The sequence below is a fragment of the Musca autumnalis genome, unplaced genomic scaffold, assembly GCF_047663935.1.
Source record: "Musca autumnalis isolate F117 unplaced genomic scaffold, ASM4766393v1 scaffold_5, whole genome shotgun sequence".
Classification (NCBI taxonomy): Eukaryota; Metazoa; Arthropoda; class Insecta; order Diptera; family Muscidae; genus Musca; species Musca autumnalis.
This window is the reverse complement of record NW_027412088.1, coordinates 29,901,118-29,922,246: the sequence shown is the minus strand read 5'-3', so window position 1 is coordinate 29,922,246 and position 21,129 is coordinate 29,901,118. Positions and strand designations below refer to the sequence as shown.

General features: G+C 40.6%; 1 protein-coding gene across 1 annotated transcript; it reads right to left on the bottom strand.

Annotated features, from left to right (window-relative positions):
• Nucleotides 1-898: 898 nt before the first annotated feature.
• LOC141405035 (uncharacterized) lies at nt 899-5,172 on the bottom strand. The gene is made up of 2 exons (XM_073988991.1): nt 3,967-5,172; nt 899-3,894 (listed from the first exon to the last, which is right to left on the bottom strand). The coding sequence occupies exons 1-2, from the start codon at nt 5,127-5,129 to the stop codon at nt 1,032-1,034; spliced, it is 4,026 nt and encodes a 1,341-aa protein (XP_073845092.1). The 5' UTR covers nt 5,130-5,172; the 3' UTR covers nt 899-1,031.
• Between the last annotated feature and the right edge of the window lie 15,957 nt (nt 5,173-21,129).

Below are 21,129 nucleotides of genomic sequence, written 5' to 3'. Positions count from 1 at the left end.
TGGTTTGGAGTTCGATACATTGACCAAAATGTAATTTTTGTCAAAGTTAATGTAGCCAATTTGTCTTCATTTCATTAAATATAAATAAATCTGCATTATTCAATACTCCAAGAATATTTCCATAATGAACGAGTAAAATCTAACAAAGGATATAAATACACTCATATAGTAAAGATGATAATCGATGCTACTCATACTGGTAAAGGACTAATGAGAGTAAATCTTGAAAATCCCCAATATGAATACTGGAACGATCCCAATGTTCTTGTTGAACGATTAAAGCTGTTGGTGGAATCAAATCAAAGAGGAAAATATGACCATACAAATGAGATGGTTTCTATAATTGAAGAACTACCAGAGGCAGATATTATATATTAATCATGCAGTACTCTAAGACATGTATGCCAAGTTTTAAAAATCTTATTATATGAGGTAGCCACAACCACTTCTCACATATTCAAGCTTTAAAGACAACCCAATTGCTGTTATTGACATTAGTAATCAAAATAAAGCTGTGCAGAATGTAGCTATCGATTTAAAAATTCAATTTGAAACCAATACACCAATTCCTCAGCATATTGCTTAATTATCCATGATCGTCTGGTGGAGTATGTTCCATTGACTGGAATCGTTCGAAAAATAGTATAAGTTCTTTGCATACTTACCTTTATATCATGTAAACTCAATAATGAAATAAAACACATTGTTTTGTAATTTCAAATATATAAAGTATTGCTGTATTTTTTTTTTTCTTTCAAAAAACGTTATAAATGTATGTAGTAAGTAATAGTACATAGATATTTAGTTCAAATAATGGTGTTTATGTGTAAATTTAGTAATAATAATAATAATATATTGTTATTTAGTAAAACATTGTTAAAAAAGATTAATACAAATACCATGTGTAATTTCTAAAAAGTAATATGAAAATATGTTGGAATACTAACAATATGACAATTAATAACCAATATTTATAGATTAGATTTTATTCCTTAATTTATTTTATTCCTTAATTTAATATATTTACATTTTTAATCAATGTCCATTGGAACAGGTGAATGTAAATTACCCAAGTTTAAATCCTCATTTATATTGTTTAGTTTATTATGGCCCCAAGCATATGTACTTATACCATCTTCTCTTATAAAACGTTTGTCGTCTTGATGGCTTAGAGATATTTTTGTAATTTTGTCTGTGGTTATAGTATGCTGTCTTGACCTAAATGAATACATTGTGTCATACAAAATTTTTTTATCATATAAGCATTCCCTATATGTATCTATTGTATATTTTTTTATTACGGATTTTTTAACACCCTTAGATTTCTTCACATCGTCGCTATCAACAACTTTGATAGCATAGACTTTAGGACGAAGTCCTACAAACTCAAGCATGGTTTTTCCGTTATTTTCATCCTTCATCATGCCCAATTTCTTTTTATTGATTAGAGGAATACCATATTTATTATTAGGGGAAAAGTCTGAGGTGTCAAACCTTTCGTCTATTTCTTTCCTAGTGAGTTTCATATATAGGTTCAGTCCAATAAATGTTATTATGAAAGAGTCTGTATCCATATAATTTAAAATAAAGGCGTCACCAAATTTAGCTTTGAGAAAGTTATAAAGAAAATCGTACATCAACACCTTTGATATTTCCAGCACGCAAAAACCTAAATATAATGGTTTATCATATTTTACTTTTACGTTTCGCATCTGGATAGCTACCATATTTTCAGAGAATATAGAAAGACTATGGAAATTTGGTTTAGCAATTAGCTTGCTAGCTACATTTATTTTCCTCTGATTGTTCTTATCTTCCCACTCTGTTACAATTTTAACTGTTTTTCTTTTGTCTATATTTTCCATAGTCTTGCCGTATACCGAGTTGTTCAATAATTTGAAAAAATCTTTTTCAAATGCATTTTTAGCGTTTTCTCGATGCATATTATTCTTTACTATGTATGGAGCTAACCAGGCACGTTGCTTGAAAGATAAAACCCTATGGACTTTCTTAAGAACTAACCCATGCTTTAAACATTGTTGTAAAGCTGAGTAGTGAATTGTGTATGACATTTTGTCCGTCAAATCTGCTATTAACTTTTTGGTTTTGGAACCCCCAACGCATTTATTTTCGGGACAAAAGGGTAAGTCATTGTGTTGATCATGAAGATGTTCTGGATACTCGAGATCAACTTCTAAAATATATCCAGTTTTACTGTCTTCTGGAATTGCTTCTATTACTTTAGGATCATTAAATTTCTCCAAGTTCTCTTCCCACTTGAAATCTTTTTCTGGGAGAGGCTTTGTCATGGCTGTTCCATATAAATTATTGACGTCCAAGTAATATATGTTTACTTCGGGTTTCTTTTTATCATAATTGGGAGCATCTTCATTATTGGCTACAGAGTGTCTATTTGAACATTGAGTTAGACCACCTCTGATTGCGTTTTTACAGAAATTATACATATTTATATCTGTAAAAAGCTCAAGTTCAACCTTGGTGCATAGTAACATTGCATCCCAAGATAGAGATGGGGCTGTGAAGTATTGACAGGGGTCTAAAGAATGAATTCCCCTACACAAGTCTCTGAAATTTTCAAAAATGTCCGTTAGTAGGAGAACATCTGTTTTCAGGTACAGTTCCATATAGTCTTTCAAAGTCTTACAACGAAAATGTGTCCAGACTTTTGTCGCATGGTTATAGTCCTCTATTGAACATTCACTATCTGTCATCTTATTGTGAAACTCTTCAATGGGTGGTAGTTGAGTCTCATCCAATTTTTCGAATGATGATAGATATTCGTAAGGGAAAACACCTTTCCTTGTCAATAGAGCAAAATCTTCCTCATTCGGGAAATGTGGCTTTACGGCGTGGAAAGCATCTTTAGGCAAGTTCTTTGCCAATTTGTCTAAACTTGTAGACATGTACCTAAAACTGTCCAAGAAACGTAATTCTAGTCTATTTAGTCTATTTTTCTTCTTCTTGTCTTTTTCATTGTCCTCCCCTCCTTCCTCTTCTGAAACCTCTTCATCACTTGTTTCCTCTCCTCCTTCCTCTGAATCTTCTTCATCAATTGTTTCCTCTTCTTCGTCTACAACAACTGTACTGTTTGAATTAGTGGTGTCAGTAGGCTCATCTTTTTTCATATTGATAAAATAGGACATGGAGATATATAGTTCCTTATTTTGAGGAATAACTTTAATTTCTCCTCCAAAATCAGCTAATTCCTTAAAGAAGAGGTGGCAATCATAGCCCGAAAAATTATGGAAAAATATTGGAATGAATTTAGGAACTTGATATTTCAGATTACATTGATTATGGACAGCGCCTCGATATTTACCAGTTAAGTGGCAATGATCGCGGACCCTATCACCCTCTAACGGCTCATCACATATGTGGCAGTTGATACTTGTTTTAAATTGTGATTCTTCTTCGGGTGTTAAAGTAATCATTGGTTGGACTTTTGTCAAATAGTTATTATATAAAAACTTGCAATCTTCTATTAAATTCTCTAAGAAGACTTTTGGCGCGTCGGGGCCAGTATAAATAAAGAACTTATCTAAACTAGAGTCAAAACTACATTTTATATTATAACTAAAAGCACATGGGATGTGCTCTTTTACTTGCACTGTTTTTCTGTTGCTATTGGGTTCCTGCTCCTTATGTTTCAATACGCTCTCAGCATCTGCGTAAATAGAGAATCCTACTTTCTCCTTCTTTTTGTGGTTTACGAATTTAACTATGGCATCCTTCTTAGTCTGGGGCATGCTGAAAACTGCACCGCCACATTGTTTTTTGTGAACATCGAGGTTCTCCTTAACATGAAAGGGTTGGATGCATCCATTGCAAATATAAGCTGCCTCTTTATGTTTAGTTAATTGAGATCGTAAAAGGCTGAAAGACAATAAGATTATAAAATTAATTATATACTAATTTATAGAGTATTATTAAATGTTGATATATTACCGTGAGATATTCTTGATCCATATATAATGGAATTTATCTCCATCGTTGAGCAGAATCAAATTGACATGATGGGTCTTTTCCTCCTTTGTGAGATGGTATGGTCCAACGATCGACTCATTTTCATATCCGAAAACGTTAACACTAATTTCGGGGTTTGCCTTTTCAAATAGTTTTACATCTTTCAGTCCTAATGGAAAACATAAACCTAGAAAGTTTAATGTTATTCCAGTTTCTAGACGGATGATATCCTGTTTTATATCAACTTTGTATGAAAATGTTCTATCGACATGTGTTTCTCTCGGGAAACTTAGTGCCGCTACCATACACCATTTAAAGCAGTTTTCATCTTTATTTTTGATGTTTATGCATGCACCTTTTGATCTCAATGATGGTGGTGTTGGGATGAATTGCGAACCTCGAGTTAAATTAACTTTTTTAATATTGACATCAATTTTTAAAAGTTTTTCCAATGCCCAACCAGAACCTCTTTCTTGAAACTCATCTGATTTATCAACAAGCTCATTTTCATGGTTGGTAAAGATTTCCTCTAGATCATCTCCTAGGGATACTACTACAGACTTGGAAATGTGATTAAACACTTGTTCTGTTGTTGTCGACTCGGTAGATTTTGATGGATTCTCTTTTACAGCCGTGGGTTTGTTATACTGTCCCTGCAGCTCCATATTAATCTTGATATTTGTTTTTTCACCCAATTCAAATTTTAAACATTTTATTATTGAGTCTTTAGCGTCTTTTAGGAAATCACGGGGTAGTATAATGTCTTTAGTATTTTCCACTTCATAAGAAGTAATGTTCTGATTAAATGCACTTTTTATAATTTTTATATTTTTTCCCATATTTTTCCTAACAACACGGCGATGATTGTCACAACGAATATGAGATATCATATTCTTCACTGTTACGTTGCACTCCTTACATAATTTATCGGATCGATTAATTTTATCTATTTTATTAGCTTGCATCTGTGATGTAGTTGGTGATTCATGTTGTTGATTAGTATGTGTTGATAATTGATGGAATTTTAGTTGGGAAACATTGCTAAACAGCTGACCGCAATCTTTACAATGCATTTTCACATGCTTTAAAAACTGACGTTTAACATTGAAAGTAATAGCACAATAATTGCAGATATGGCGAGCCATTTTTAAAAACAATGAGAATTTCGGAATGCGATGTTGAATAAACCGTGACTTGTTAAGTACTGATGACGATCTCATCAAATGCCGTCAATATATAATTATTTGGATGAATCGATCTTTCCTTTCCTTTGTTGCAATATGAGAGACTTTGACATTCATTTCAACTCATAGTGGCGTTATGAAAATCAAAAGACGAACGAACCTGACCATCATCAATAATTTCACAAACTTGTGAAATTTATTGGGCATACATTGAATCTTATTTAAGATTATTTCACAATATTGTGAAATTCATTAAGCATACAAATTTAAAGACATGAGCGTGAATGGGCATGCTCACAGAGAGACTGGCGGACGGACGGAAAAATCCTCTGGCTCTGGTTAAATGTGGTTCTCTCCTCAAATCTTGGTCTCTTTCTCTTCAGCACATATACAGGAGGTAAAATATGCAACATTGTTTCATATTTTGCTTCCACACACACAGGGGGTAAAATATAGCAAAGGTAAATTTTTAAGTGTATACAAAGGTTTGAAATTCCGACCGCTCGTTCGAGGTGACCTGGCTAAGTTCACCTATCCGCCCGCCGCTGGTGATCCAGCCTCGATGGGAGACCCGAGAAGATTCCGAATATTGATTGTGTGGGAGACCTGGATAAGTTCTCCGTCTATACCGGCCTGTTGGGTGACCTGGATAAGTTCGCCCACCGGTCGGGTCCTCCTCCAGACAGGTTGCCGTGGAAGTATGGGCTAATCGATAGATGTGGGCAAGGTTTCTGTAGGCTTCGCAGGAGACCTGGATAAGTTCTCCGAACTACTTGACTAACTGGACGAGCGGGGAAAAGGACTCACGCGAAGGGGGGTTCCAAGAATTAAGGACACTTCATGAAACCTGCAGAGGTTATGCGGGGACCTAAGAGATGCGGACACTCCAAGGAGTCTGGGCAAGGATATGCGAGGGAGTTCCAACAGCTGGAATCTGGGCAAGAGTACACGAGTTCCAAGAGTTGCGAACACTTCAAGGAATCTGGGCAAGAATACGCGAGGGAGTTCCAAGAGATGCGAACACTTCAAGGAATCTGGGCAAGAGTACACGAGTTCCAAGAGTTGCGAACACTTCAAGGAATCTGGGCAAGAGTACACGAGTTCCAAGAGTTGCGAACACTTCAAGGAATCTGGGCAAGAATACGCGAGGGAGTTGCGAACACTTCAAGAAATCTGGGCAGGAGTACACGAGTTCCAAGAGTTGCGAACACTTCAAGGAATCTGGGCAAGAGTACACGAATTCCAAGAGTTGCGAACACTTCAAGGAATCTGGGCAAGAATACGCGAGGGAGTTCCAAGAGTTGCGAACACTTCAAGGAATCTGGGCAAGAATACGCGAGGGAGTTCCAAGAGTTGCGAACACTTCAAGGAATCTGGGCAAGAGTACACTAGTTCCAAGAGTTGCGAACACTTCAAGGAATCTGGGCAAGAGTGCGCGAAGGAGTTCCAAGAGTTACGAACACTTCAAGGAATCTGGGCAAGAGTACGCGAGGGAATTCCTAGAGTTACGAACACTTCAAGGAACCTGGGCAAGCTATTGAATATCACCACTATGACTCACCTGGTTATCTGCGATTTTTTCCTTCCACTCGATTGAATTCGCGCACTTGTTGACTTCACTTCCTTTGAACACTGACTGATCCCCACTCAATTTCCTCCTGTCCTTTTATAGGAAAAACCAGTTGGTACCTATTACCCAAAAAATAATTTCAAATAATTAAACCAAAACCACGTGCTCTTGTGGTACCCATCACATTATAGAAAAACACGTGTTCTTAGCAGATTTTATCGAGGAATTCATTATGTAATTCAATATAATTCAACATTTATAATGCAAACAACAATAACAACAAGAAAAGTGGGGACAAAAACAAGCGTAGCGACTTTCGTCGTCACACTGCCCCCCTCCATGAAGGAGGCCGCTAGTCGCGCCCGGTCACAAAAATCTTTCCTTGTCGGTTGACCTGGACCCGCAGTCTTCTACCCGCCACTTTGAATACCCGCTTATACTGACGGTGGGGTGACCAACGCCGCAATGCTTCTCGAAGGCACGTCCGTAATCCGAGCTTGACCTCTTCGGGGAATGCTTCACGGCATTCAAATGAGATTTCCGCCGCGGAGACCGATGGTTGTGGTACCACCACCACACTCGGAATCGCGGGCGTATTGGGGCCATCATCACTCTTATCCGGGCTTCGATATTGCTCCAACCGACGGTTGACCCTCGTTTGAGTATACTCGGATTCCGACTCCGAGTCCGGAGCGTATCGGGGCGACGGGGAGGAAAGTACTTTCCGTCCGGGCGTCGGTGGAAAATCCATGCCAAAAAATATGCCGCGACCCGGGGTCGGTGGAAGGCTGGTCAGATCGTCCTCGATTGACATTGGAGACACCATAGGAGGGGGAGTGTTCGGGTTCAGGGACTCTACGAGCTGGTGTTGGTGCTTGTAGAAAGCTTTGGTACGTGTTGGCTGGGTGGATTGGTGCATTCTTGGTTCTTCGGAATCTGTGGGGAGAGAATAGATAGGGAGTGGATTAGTAAACATACAATATTTAATACTTTCAGGCTTAGATATGTAGGGCTTCAAGTCGCCGAGGTGAGCACTCCTTTCAGTCTTCTCTCTAGGTTTACGAATTCTGACAATAACTGGGGACTGAAAACTAACGACCTCAAATGGACCGTCGAATTTTGAGGCCAGTTTTGCCGCAAAATGTTCTGTTGCTTTCGACAGTGGATGCTGCCTAACTAATACCTGGTCTCCCACATCTGGGGGCCACTTACGGCGCCTGAGGTTGTATCGACGTCTCTGGTCCTCCCCCGTTCGTGCCAAGTTCTTCCTGACGATCTGAAAAATCTCCTGTAGCTCTCCTGCCCTTTGTGAAGGTTCCCTGTGACGAGCTCCTGTACCGGTGGTGACATCGTCGAACAACGCACCGGGAAGCCACGGTTCTCGACCCTGTACGAGGAATGCTGGTCTGTACCCAGTCGATTCTGAAAAGCTCGAATTTACAGCCAATGTAATTGCTGGTAGAAAATCGTCCCAACGGTTGTGCTTGTTCTGCGCCAGCTGAGCAATTATAGTCTTGGCCGTCCTGTTTGCTCGTTCCGTCGGATTCTCCTGAGGGCAGTATGGGGCTGTAAATTGTCGACGAACACCTATCTCCTGCAGGAATGTCTCAAGAACACGACTGGTGAACTGGCTACCGTTGTCAGTTATTAGCATCTTTGGCGCGCCAAACCGGGCCAATATTCTTTCTCGGAACGCCCTGACAACCCCTTCCGCTGTGGCCTTTCTCATTGCAACCAGCTCAATCCACTTGGTGAATTTGTCAATAAACACTAGCAACATGCTATTCCCGTGCTTCGTCCGCGGCATCGGTCCCACGAAATCAGCACATACGACGGCCCACGGTTCTTCAGGCACCGATATTAACATTTCCCCTGCCGGCGCCTTTTGGCTCGGTTTGTAAACTTGACAGGAGTCGCAACTCCGCACAAACCGTGCAACGTCCCGAACCATACCCGGCCAGTAATAGCGTCCACATGTTTTCTGAATGGTTTTTTGAACGCCCAGGTGTCCGGCAGCAGGCTGGCTATGGTTCTCACGTAAGACGCGTTCCCGCAGAGGGAGAGGAACACACATCTTCCAGGGCGTATCATCGTCGTCGTTCGCGGTTCTCTGTATATGACGGTACAGCTGCGTCCCTACTATGGCATAGTCCGGGTATTTCTTCGGGTCCGTCTTGACCGCCTCCATTTTCTCCTTAAGCCAAGTGCACTGGGTAAGCGACTCCTCGACAGATCGCCTCAACGTTTCAACCGGCTGTCGGGACAGAGCGTCTGCTACTACATTTAGGCCCCCTCTTCTGTACTCGATGGTGAATGTGTATTGCTGCAATTCCAGCGCCCAGCGAGCCAGTCTCCCGGTAGGATTGTCGATTGAATTGAGCCACTTCAATGCCAAATGAAGGGCTTCCGTGGTTTCTGCTTCCTTTCCGTATTTCGTCCTCCAGTTGCTCGAAATACCGCGAAGGTAAGAAGAATCGAAGAAAATCTTCCCGAAATAGTTTCCATGAGGTCCACTGCTGATTGTTGTTCCTGTACCATATCAATGCGTTTTCCCTAAGAACTTCGAGCATCATCCGGGGTAATCCATTCAAGTCCACCTCATACATGATTGCTAACTCTTCAAGCAGTTCCATGAATTCAAGGGGTCCGCGAGATCCATCATAGCTTATACTCCACTTTCGCACCTGGTCTGCCAATGCCCTGGGGTCCCTCTCGACAATGCCAGCCGTCGCGTCCGCTCCGGGTGGTATCAGAGGCTGAGTGGTACCGCGTGTACCTGGCAGGTCGCGAGAAGTCTGGCTTGCCTCTTCCGCACGGTGTGTCTTATAGGAAGTTGTGCCTGCTCCAGTCACCGTGAGGAGCGGTGCCTTGAGCGGGGTTGAAAACTTTGATTCCTGGTTCGTTCCTGGTTTTTCCGAATGGTGTTTTTGGGCAGAAGGTATGCTTGCTCCTGTCATCGTGAGGAGCGGTGTCTTGAGCGGCGTTGAAAACTTTGTTTCTTGGCTCGTCCCTGGCTTCTCTCTCCGCAGAGTATATGCCCAGGAAATACGCAGCGAGCTTGGCATTATCAATGCAGCAGCCTCTTCCTTGTAACTGATGCGACTCACTCTCAAGAAAACCTGTTAATTGGTTATACTCTCTCAGGGTCCCTGCTGGGGCGCCACTGTAACGACAAGTTCCCTCCGGTTTCTGGGATAGATCGCGGGGGTCCAGAGTCCGTCACAGAAATTTATAAGTGGAAAGACCGAGAGAGTGATTAGACGGGTTTCTTGTTGGGTTTTAATCAACACTGTTTTATTATTTCGTTTTCTTTTAAGGAGTGCACAAACGTAAATTTTTAAGTGTATACAAAGGTTTGAAATTCCGACCGCTCGTTCGAGGTGACCTGGCTAAGTTCACCTATCCGCCCGCCGCTGGTGATCCAGCCTCGATGGGAGACCCGAGAAGATTCCGAATATTGATTGTGTGGGAGAACTGGATAAGTTCTCCGTCTATACCGGCCTGTTGGGTGACCTGGATAAGTTCGCCCACCGGTCGAATCCTCCTCCAGACAGGTTGCCGTGGAAGTATGGGTTAAACGATATATGTGGGCAAGGTTTCTGTAGGCTTCGCAGGAGACCTGGATAAGTTCTCCGAACTACTGGACTAACTGGACGAGCGGGGAAAAGGACTCACGCGAAGGGTGGTTCCAAGAGTTAAGGACACTTCATGAAACCTGCAGAGGTTATGCGGGGACCTAAGAGATGCGGACACTCCAAGGAGTCTGAGCAAGGATACGCGAGGGAGTTCCAAGAGCTGCGAACACTTCAAGGAATCTGGGCAAGAGTACACGAGTTCCAAGAGTTGCGAACACTTCAAGGAATCTGGGCAAGAACACGCGAGGGAGTTCCAAGAGTTGCGAACACTTCAAGGAATCTGGGCAAGAACACGCGAGGGAGTTCCAAGAGTTGCGAACACTTCAAGGAATCTGGCCAAGTATACGCGAGGGAGTTCCAAGAGTTGCGAACACTTCAAGGAATCTGGGCACGAATACGCGAGGGAGTTCCAAGAGTTGCGAACACTTCAAGGAATCTGGGCAAGAGTACACGAGTTCCAAGAGTTGCGAACACTTCAAGGAATCTGGGCAACAATGGGCGATGGAGTTCCAAGAGTTGCGAACACTTCAAGGAATCTGGGCAGGAGTACACGAGTTCCAAGAGTTGCAAACACTTCAAGGAATCTGGGCAAGAATACGCGAGGGAGTTCCAAGAGTTGCGAACACTTCAAGGAACCTGGGCAAGAGTACTCGAGGGAATTCCAAGAGTTACGAACACTTCAAGGAATCTGGGCAAGAATACGCGAGGGAGTTCCAAGAGTTGCGAACACTTCGAGGAATCTGGGCAAGAGTGCGCGAAGGAGTTCCAAGAGTTACGAACACTTCAAGGAATCTGGGCAAGAGTACGCGAGGGAATTCCAAGAGTTACGAACACTTCAAGGAACCTGGGCAAGCTATTGAATATCACCACTCTGACTCACCTGGTTATCTGCGATTTTTTCCTTCCACTCGATTGAATTCGCGCACTTGTTGACTTCACTTCCTTTGAACACTGACTGATCCCCATTCAATTTCCTCCTGTCCTTTTATAGGAAAAACCAGTTGGTACCTATTACCCAAAAAATAATTTCAAATAATTAAACCAAAACCACGTGCTCTTGTGTTACCCATCACATTATAGAAAAACACGTGTTCTTAGCAGATTTTATCGAGGAATTCATTATGTAATTCAATATAATTCAACATTTATAATGCAAACAACAAAAACAACAAGAAAAGTGGGGACAAAAACAAGCGTAGCGACTTTCGTCGTCACAAAGTGCATCAAATTATGCATTTTCACTCATGATTTTTACAAGGGAGTGACCCCGGAAAAGGCACTCCATTGCACCGCATTTTAACTGACCCTTTGGCATTGCATTTTAACTGAATCTTTGGCAGTGCATTTTAACTGACCCTTTGGCATTGCATTTTAACTGACCCTTTGGGGTAGAATAGGAGGCAGTCCAGAGCACGTGTTTTGAATAACAAAATAAAATGCATTTATTATTTGTGTAAAACAAAAATATTAATAACTTTATTAAATTAACACAAATTATGAAAATTCTCTATTGAATTCAATCGCAAACATGTGTGTTTCCTCCGCTCTTCATGCTGTTAAATTGTGAGGAATTGGAGTGCCTTTTTCACGACACGGTTGAACTACCTCCGGATGTTGTTAAATGTGACACATGGATGCGATTCCTTGGATTGCATCCAAATGCGGTTAAAATGTGAGGAATGGAGTGCCTTTTTTCACGACTCCATTTGAACTGCATAAAAACATGCCGTGAAAGAACTAGTCTACATTGCACTACTTCCAATTTATTTTGCTGGGATATGCAACATTGTTTCATATTTTGCTTCACACATGCAGGAGGTAAAATATGCAACATTGTTTCATATTTTACCTCGCTTATATTTAAACGTTCACATATACATTGAACTGTATTTTTGTTTACATTAGCGAGAATGTGGGTCTCTCATAACGCTCTCAACCGCCACATATTTTTTTTTTAATTTAGACCACTGGTGTGCACGGGCATCCACTGGTGGCTGCTGTAAAATACTCTTACTTTTATTAACTCAACAAAACTCAGACGTTGAAGAATTTTTTGTAATTATTATTTAATAAATAATTTCATTCACGATATTAGATTAAAATTGTGTTTTAAAAATTAAAAAACAATTTAGAAAAACCATGAAAAACGACAAATGTTAAATTCTCTTATATACTCTTAAATTCTGTTTTGCTCACCATTGATTTAGACTTACTCTCTGAAGAAACATTCATTAAGCTAAATATACAACTCTACTTGTAGATCTCCTCTCAAATGCTTAGACTCCCTCACGTTCCTGCCCCCTCCCCCTAAATCTTGTTTTCTCTCCCCCCTACTTCACATATTAAGGAGGTATATTGTGGTTCTCTTATTCTCAACAATAAGTATACTCATACTCAGCTATTTGCTGTAATACAACTCACTCGCACAGTGGTTCAAAATGATAAATGTGGTTTCACCTAATATTTTGAAGGTAACATTTAGCAGTTCAACGTAAAATGTGGGTAAATATTTTTAAGCTAATTTTTTTTCGGTACACCCTAATGTCATGTTTACACTCTCTCTCTCACACGCTATCTCCCTTTTGCTCTCTCTCACCCACACACACACGCTTCTCTTTAACACACACACACTCTCTCTCACACACACACACGCTCTCTCTCTCACACACACACACACGCTCACACAGACAGGAGGTAAAAAGGTATCAAATTACTGGTCTGGAATCCCCATTACCCCCCTACTTTTACGAATCCATACGGGGATAAAATTTTCTACACACTACCACATATACATATATAGTTTCACGAATACCTTGCAATACCGAGAGTTCTATTCCAAAAACCATATAAACTACAACATAAACTACACAAAAAATGCATCACAAGTCTACATCAATTATTCCTTACCAAATCTAACTTTTTATACCCTATACCACAATGTGGAAAAGGGTATTATAAGTTTGTTTTGGTAAAAATTCATGTAACACCGCGAAATATTCGTCGGAGACCCCCAATGTGGTATACCAATCTTCATATCTCGACGAGATAAAGCGATTTTGAGATGTGTGTCCGTCCGTCAGTCCGTCCGTCCGTCTGTCCATTATAAATTGTAAACACGCTCCAGGCCGCAATTATGGACCGATCGTCACGAAATTTTGTATGGAGGTCGGGTTCAGATCAGAATAGATCCCTATTCTTATTGGTGATGATCGTGAAATATTTAGCGGGTGAAATGGACCAAAAACATAATATTTATCCAATTTTCTAGCGGCTCTGTAGGTCTCAATAATAGTCCGATCAACGCGTAATTTTAAATAAGGTAAGAGTATATCACAAAGGAGAAGCTTGCAATTTGAGATGGCGATCGGATAATATTTAGAGGGTTAAATGGACCAAAACTTTTGTGTGAAAATTGTGAAAATTTTTAATATACAGCTTATATCATAATTCCTGGAAGTGACATTCCGGACAAGTGAGATATACTTGAAAGTGGAACGTTTGACCTTTCAACTGATGCCAATTATGTTGGTGTGCATGATCAGATAACAGAGTTACAGCCTAATATATTCCGTTATTTGTTTGTAGTGTAATAATAAACCCGCTAGAAGTCGCAATTATACATCAATAGTCACGAAATTTTGCACCGGGTAAGAGTATAGGGCGAAAAAGATGTCTACAAATTTGAATCATGATCTGATATTCTTTAGCGGGTGAAATGGACCATTACTTTTGTATGAAAAATATACAAATTTTATTTCTGGTCGATATTTTAATTCCTTGAGGACATATATATTTCGCAAAGTAGCCTACATATGGAAAAAACTACTGACCTTTCCTCTGATGTAAATTGCAATAAAGTGTTTGCTAGGTAACGGGCCTACTGTCTAATATATAGTGAGTTCTGTGTAGAGAACTACATTTTTATCCCATGCTACTTATTGTCTCTCCAAAAGTTTATGTAACACCACGAGATATTCGTCCTAGACCCCTTATTTGGTATGCCGAAATTCATATCTCGACGAGATAAAGCGATTTAGCGATGTGTGTCCGTCCATTAAAAATTGTAAACAAGCTTAAGGCCGCAATTATGGACCGATTGTAACTAATTTTTTAAGGAGGTTGTGTTCGGGCCAGAATAGAAATGATTAGTTTTTGGTGATGATCGTGAAATGTTCAGGGGATGAAATGGACCAAAAACAAAATTTTAACCAATTTTGTAGCGGCTCTGTAGGTCAAAATAATAACCCGCAAAATTTTAAACAAAGTTTGAGTTTGTGATAAAGAAGAAGCGTACAAACCAACGTTAAGATCCGATAATACTTAGCGGGTTAAATGGAATGAAAATTTTGTGTGAAATTGGTAAAAATTTCAATAACGTAGGGGTTAAACAACGGAAGTAGTAGTACTACATAAGTGGGTTTCATTACATTTTATTTTGTGTGAACTAAATTTTCCTTTCCTGCTACAAAAATGTCTTTGTCATGCTAGATAACTGTTTGGTTTTGGTCATAAGTGTTATACATTACATCTCTGATATTTGATAATTACATTTTCACAATCATTGAAATGAAGTTCCGTGGAGAGCGATTGTCCAGGGATAGTGGTATAGGGTATCCCATGGTCGGCTCCGTCCGACTATAGACTTTTCTTACTTGTTTAATTTTATATTATGTTTTATCGACTTTTCATTTTTTTTATTTGTATGTATCAGACTTTGTCTTCTTGGGCTATAAGGTCTATTAGTAATCAATGAAAAATAAAACTACTTTTTCCATGTTTCTACTCGACGTTTCGTTGGGATTTTTCAACATCTTCAGGGGTAATTTTTATTCGATAAATAATCTTTCGTCAGTTTTTAAATTTATGCTTGTCAAGTTGTAGTTTGTATAAATAAAATATCACGACTATTAAACTAATGTATAATGGCCCAAAAGATCCAGAAAGCCCTGCCGACACCAACTAAACAGAATAGTGCATAAGATCACCCCCGAAAGGAGAAATCGATTAGGTCCAAACATTGTACAACGTATTATTTCTTAGGGACTTGGATTACGTCGAATATTGAGTGAATCAGACCACTCCTTCGGGTGCCCCCAACACAAATTTTGGAGAAAAAAAATGCAGTTTAATGATCGTCTCGGATGGTTTTGAATTGTTATGGAGGTACAATTATGGGGTTAAAGTCCAATCTTCATGAGAACCCTAGAAACCTTAAAAGTATTATTGTGTCTACTTATTTGCTTTAGCTCCGTGACTATATATCTATATATCTCTGTCGGCACAGCTGACTCATACTTCCCTACTTGTTTCTGTGTAATCTGGCTATAGGTCTATATACAGTTCTAGGAATGTGGTTGCTGCGATGGGTTGTAGCCACAAAGTTACTTGAGTAGGTTGGGCAGGGTAGTTGAAAAGGTGCAGAGTATCGTGTGGGTCTGTACCACATGCTGGGCAGATGTTTTGTACAGTGTCATCAATCCGTACCCTTTAGGATTTCAGACGACTGAACCATACCGAGCGTAGTTGAGCCAGTTGACGCTCCTCAGCTGCTCCTCTCCGAATACAGTATTAACACGGCATCTGCGACTGCATCTGTGTGAATGCTATATAAACCTCAACAGGCCTGTTGACGTTATCTCTTTGGACCTCTCTTTCTAGATCATGTATGTAGTTCACTGACGATATGAGGACGCACCCTGTTGCAGTTCTCTGGCCGGCATTCTGACAGGTTTGAATATTTTTCGATCGCATTGAACTTGTGTTCGTTGTTGTGGTTGTATCAGCTTCTACAAGAACATGTACATATTCATGTTATTGATTCGGCTCTACTTCCAGCTCCAAGTTCAGAAAGGACGTCACCTGAATAGGATTAGTCCAAGGTGAGCGTGGAGTCAGGTTAGTCGAGTTGGCTGGGTAGTTAAACAGGTGCTGCGTAGTGTGCGGACCGGTGCCACAATCTTGGCCCAGTAAGAATTGAGGCGACTGCACCAACCAGATCTTAGTTGTGGCAACACGACTCTCCTTTGCGTTGACAGCTGTTGCTCTCCCGGTGCCACGGGTGGTGAGTGATCATCCAGGACGATATCCGCACTATAGACTGCCAGAGCCTCAGCGGTTTCATCAGTGTGAATATCTCTCAAACCTGCCTGATAAGACCGTTGATCTAGCGGTTATATTTTATATCTCTGGGCCTCCCTTTCCAGATCACGATAATCCTCCCTGACTCGCCTGGGTTGGTTCAGGCATATCCACCAGATGGTGATTTGGATGGTCTTGCCTAAAGCATCCAAGCAAATACTGCATCGTCAACATCCTGTTGTGTCGACGCACAGGAAGGATCTTGGTCTCCTTATGTAAATGATCCACCGCAGACATGAGGTGACACCCTGTAGCTGTTCTCAGGGCAGCATTGTGGAAGATTTGTAAGTTATGCGTATCACTTACGTTAGCAAACCACGCTGGCGCCGCATAGCTTACCACAGACCGACGTATCGCGTTGTATGAGATTAACAAGGTCTCTGTGGCTGTTGACTTAGTGGTGGATATTTTCATAATCCTCGCGTGGAAAAACTCTACGAGAACGATGAGATAGGCGTTTATTCTGTCACACACGTTACCGATGTTGAAACATGATGCCATGAGTGTACAATCATCCGCGTATGTAATTAAATCAATGCCGTCGGGAAAGCGTGGAATTGTAAAGAGGTAGATGTTAAACAGTTCCGGAGATATCACCCCTCCTTGAGAAAATCCCTGCTTCAGTCTACGGGGTTTGGACTTCCTGTCTCTGAATTCCACGTATGACTGGCGACCAACAAATAGTTGATGACCCAGCGTTTCAGACAAGGCCTGAGGGTAGTATTCTCGATATAATCGAACAGTCTAGCATGGCTGACAGTATCAAACGCTTTGGTCAGATCCAATGCTACCATCACTGTTCTGTGGCATAGTTTGTCCTGGTTGAGTCCTCGTCCAATATATGTGGAAAAGGCGTGCAGCGCTGTTGTGGTACTATGCTGCTTCTGCTATCATGGTCGATGCTCGCCTCTGCCGTTCATGTGGTGAACAAATGGGCCGTAGATTTATTAGTCAAATTGGAGTTCAACCTTTCACAATTGACATCAGGGAAATTACCTGAAGCCATGAATGTAAAATCATCCGCATACATTACGATTTCAATGTCGTCTGGAGGGGTTGGAATACATGCGAGGTAGAAGATAAACACTTCCGGACGTATCACCCCACCTTGGGGATCACCCTGTTTCACTCTACTCGGCTTTGACTTCTTGTTCCTGAATTCCACGTACAACTGGCGTCCACACATATAATTGGTTATCCACCGTTTCAAACTTGACCAGAGGGTAGTCTATTCGATGTCCTCAAACAGCATGGAGTGACAGTGACAAAGGAGTTTCATAAATCAAGCGCCTCCAGCACTCTCCTATCGCACCGTTTGTTCTTGTCGAGTCCTCGACTAATATGTAAGGGGATGGAGTGCAGCGCTGCTTCAGGGCTGTGCTGCTAACGGAATACATGCTTATGATCGGCAACTGGATAGCTATTTCTGACGCTATGGAGGACTAAACCCTCAAGGATCTTTGCTACGGCCGGCAAAAATCCAAATCGGTTTCTACGATTCACATTTGTTGGAATCCTTGCCTTGCTTCAGTAGCGGAGATACTCTGCTCATTTTCCAGACTTCGGGAACAAAGTAGGTGGCAAATGACATGTTGAGAACTTTGGTGAGATATTCGACTCCCGGCCTTTCCAGATGTTTCAGTTTTATGATAGAGATACTAATAACATTTCCAACATCATGCAATGTACACTGCGGTGGTTCGTCACGAGAGTGACGCTACCATTGCCCACACTCTCTTCCGGCCCCAATGTTGTCACTCTGCCTAACTCTGGTGTCACTGGGATTGGCTCTACAAGGTTTATCAAGTTCATGTCCTAGTTCCACCGCTACTGCTGGGAAATTTGGCGTCACTTCGGGTATTCAACCAAGAAAAATGTAGCGAGCAGTCGCAGCTTTAATGATGCCCCGGACCCCATCCTCTCCGCTACCCAACTATCAGAATGGTTGGGCAGTTCTCTGAAGAGGTAATTGGTGAACAGTCTGGAGCTGGGCAAATTAGCTTTCTCAAGATCGATGAAAATGTGTCGTTAAAAGGTAATGAAGTCGAGCGATCTGCCGATGGATATAATTATAGGAAAATAGCCCGATCAAAGAGAGATCGCGTCATATTTTCAGACTGAATTAGCTATAATTTGGCATTTAGGGTTCCTAGAGGTTAACAAAAACTTAGTAGATAAAAGAATTTCAAAACAGGTCCATGTTTTGGTATAGCATCCATATAACGATACCGTGCGATTTTAGATATTTTGAGGTTATTAGATACATATTCAGATCGAATTAGCTATAATTTGGCATTTAGGATTCCGAGTGGTTAACAAACTTCTACGCCAAAAGTTGGGGACATAGGCCCACGTTGCACTATGTCGCGAGTTCATATAAACTGTGGCCAAAAATAGAAGGAGTTGACGAAGGTGAATGAATTTTGGTACAAATACTTACTGTTGGATGACAATGTCAAGGGCGAAAAATTGGGTAGTTAGGTCCACGTTTTGATATTCTAAACGTTGAATATTTTAGCAGGGTTACTAGTTGACAACAAAAAAACTTTCCCACAGAAATTATGAACATAGGTCCAGTTTCTGATATAGACCCCATATAATGGCACCTCCCTATTTTCGGTATTTTGCAGATTTTACCTAAGTTTTCCATTAAAATTGGCTGAATTTTTACAGTGGACAAACAATTTTTCTGATAAAAATTATGAGCGTAGGTCCACGATTTGATATAGCCCTCATAGAACGGTACCGCCAGATTTTCGGTATTTCTCTTTAAATAAGAGAAGTTTCATTAAATATTTCTTTGGTCGATTAAGGTCGATTTTTTGTTAAAAATCCAAATTTCGATTTTGATTGTTCACCTTTTTTAATTGATATTTTCAAAATTCCCTCTTTTAAAAACAGGGTTATTAGTTACTTAATAAGCCCACAAAAATATATGATGATCGGTCCACTTGTTTTCGAGCTTTAGTCGACGCCGCAAACGCTTAATGAGGTGCTCACTTTTTACAACTCAATCGATATACACTTTTATACAATTTTCTCCCCACTCCACTAATTTTAAAATTTCCTTCACAAAATTTATGAACTAAGAACACCGGGCCTGGGTACCTGTAAACACCATATGATCACTATTCGCTTTCAAACAAATGTGAAGCCAAGTTTATTACATCCAAGGCAACTTAAAAAAAACAGTTTTATAACGACCTTTACTTTAAATACTCAAATATTTGAAGATAATAAATATTGTTCATTTTGGAAAAATATGGAAAATAATGAACATTACCAACAATTAATGGATCTGAACACCCTCATAGACAAAACTATTTGGCGTATCAAAACCGAAATTCAAACACCTTCTAACTGGAATGTTTTCTATCGATTCCGATCCATATATTTGTACCCGAAGTACTTGGTTTTGACTATTTTTGACCGTTGTCGTGACACTGTGCGTTGATGCTGCGCAGCATAGACCAACCTATGGCATCATATATGGAAAACAAAATTAATTTGCCTATACCCCAAGATATCTGTAAACGTACTGTCGAATGTGACCCCTCGAATCTTGACGTAGTTTGTGGTCGAAAATGTTGTTTCCATCGTCGAGGACATTCAACTCGTTGCTTATCTCCGCGGTTCATGTGGTAAAATAGTGGCAGAAATTTGCATATTCCTCGCACAGAACATAATGGTAAAAAGTTCAGCAGATTTCACCCACGTTGAATAACTCCATGTTTCACTCTACGAGACCTCGACTTCTTTTTACTGATTTACTGAATTCCACGGAGGGTAGTCAGCTCGATGTCATCCAACAGCGTGTAGTGCTTGACAGTATCAAAGGTTTTTGGGTGGTTTGTTCTCGTTGCGTCCTCGCCTAGTATGTGTAGATGTGGCATGTAGGACTGTTGTAGTGCTCCACTGCATGGGGAAATCACGCTTACGATTTGCAACTGGATAGATATTTCTGACGCAAAATGCCACAAGAGTCTTTGATACGGACGGCAAAAGCGAAATAGGATTTTACGATTAACCTTTGACTTCAGTAGCGGAATCATTCTGTCCATTTGCCGGACTTTGGACACGATGTTGGGACCGGTTGAGAATGTTGGTGAGATACTCAACTCCCGGCTCATCCGGCTTAACGCTTTAGACGATTAAACTTTGTTAATGGCATGGATACCAAACATAAGCCTCAGCGTAATGTAGGTAAAATTTTCTGAATATTTCAGCAATGGAGAACCTCTCTACAAGCTGTGTTTTAAGACACACCTTCAAGACTCGCCATAAAAAATAGATCCCATAGTTATCGAACGCATCAGACTTTTAAATGGTGATCGAGGGTAACTTTAGAGCTTTTCGGCTATTATCTCAAGCGGTATGGACTTGTAAATGGAAATGGAAATATAATATATATTCCGAAGGCTGCGTTTGTCGCGGAAAGTCATACAAGTTGAATGAAAAAAAAGCTCATCACGGTAAAAAAAAAAAACATGACAAGTTCGATGACAGAGAAGCCACTCCACAGGCGATATGTCTGATGAGGTGCTACCAACAGCGAAACATGAAACATAATGGTGCTTGTGTGGGTTCGAGTCGTCGGCATTGCTTTCACCGTTCTGAG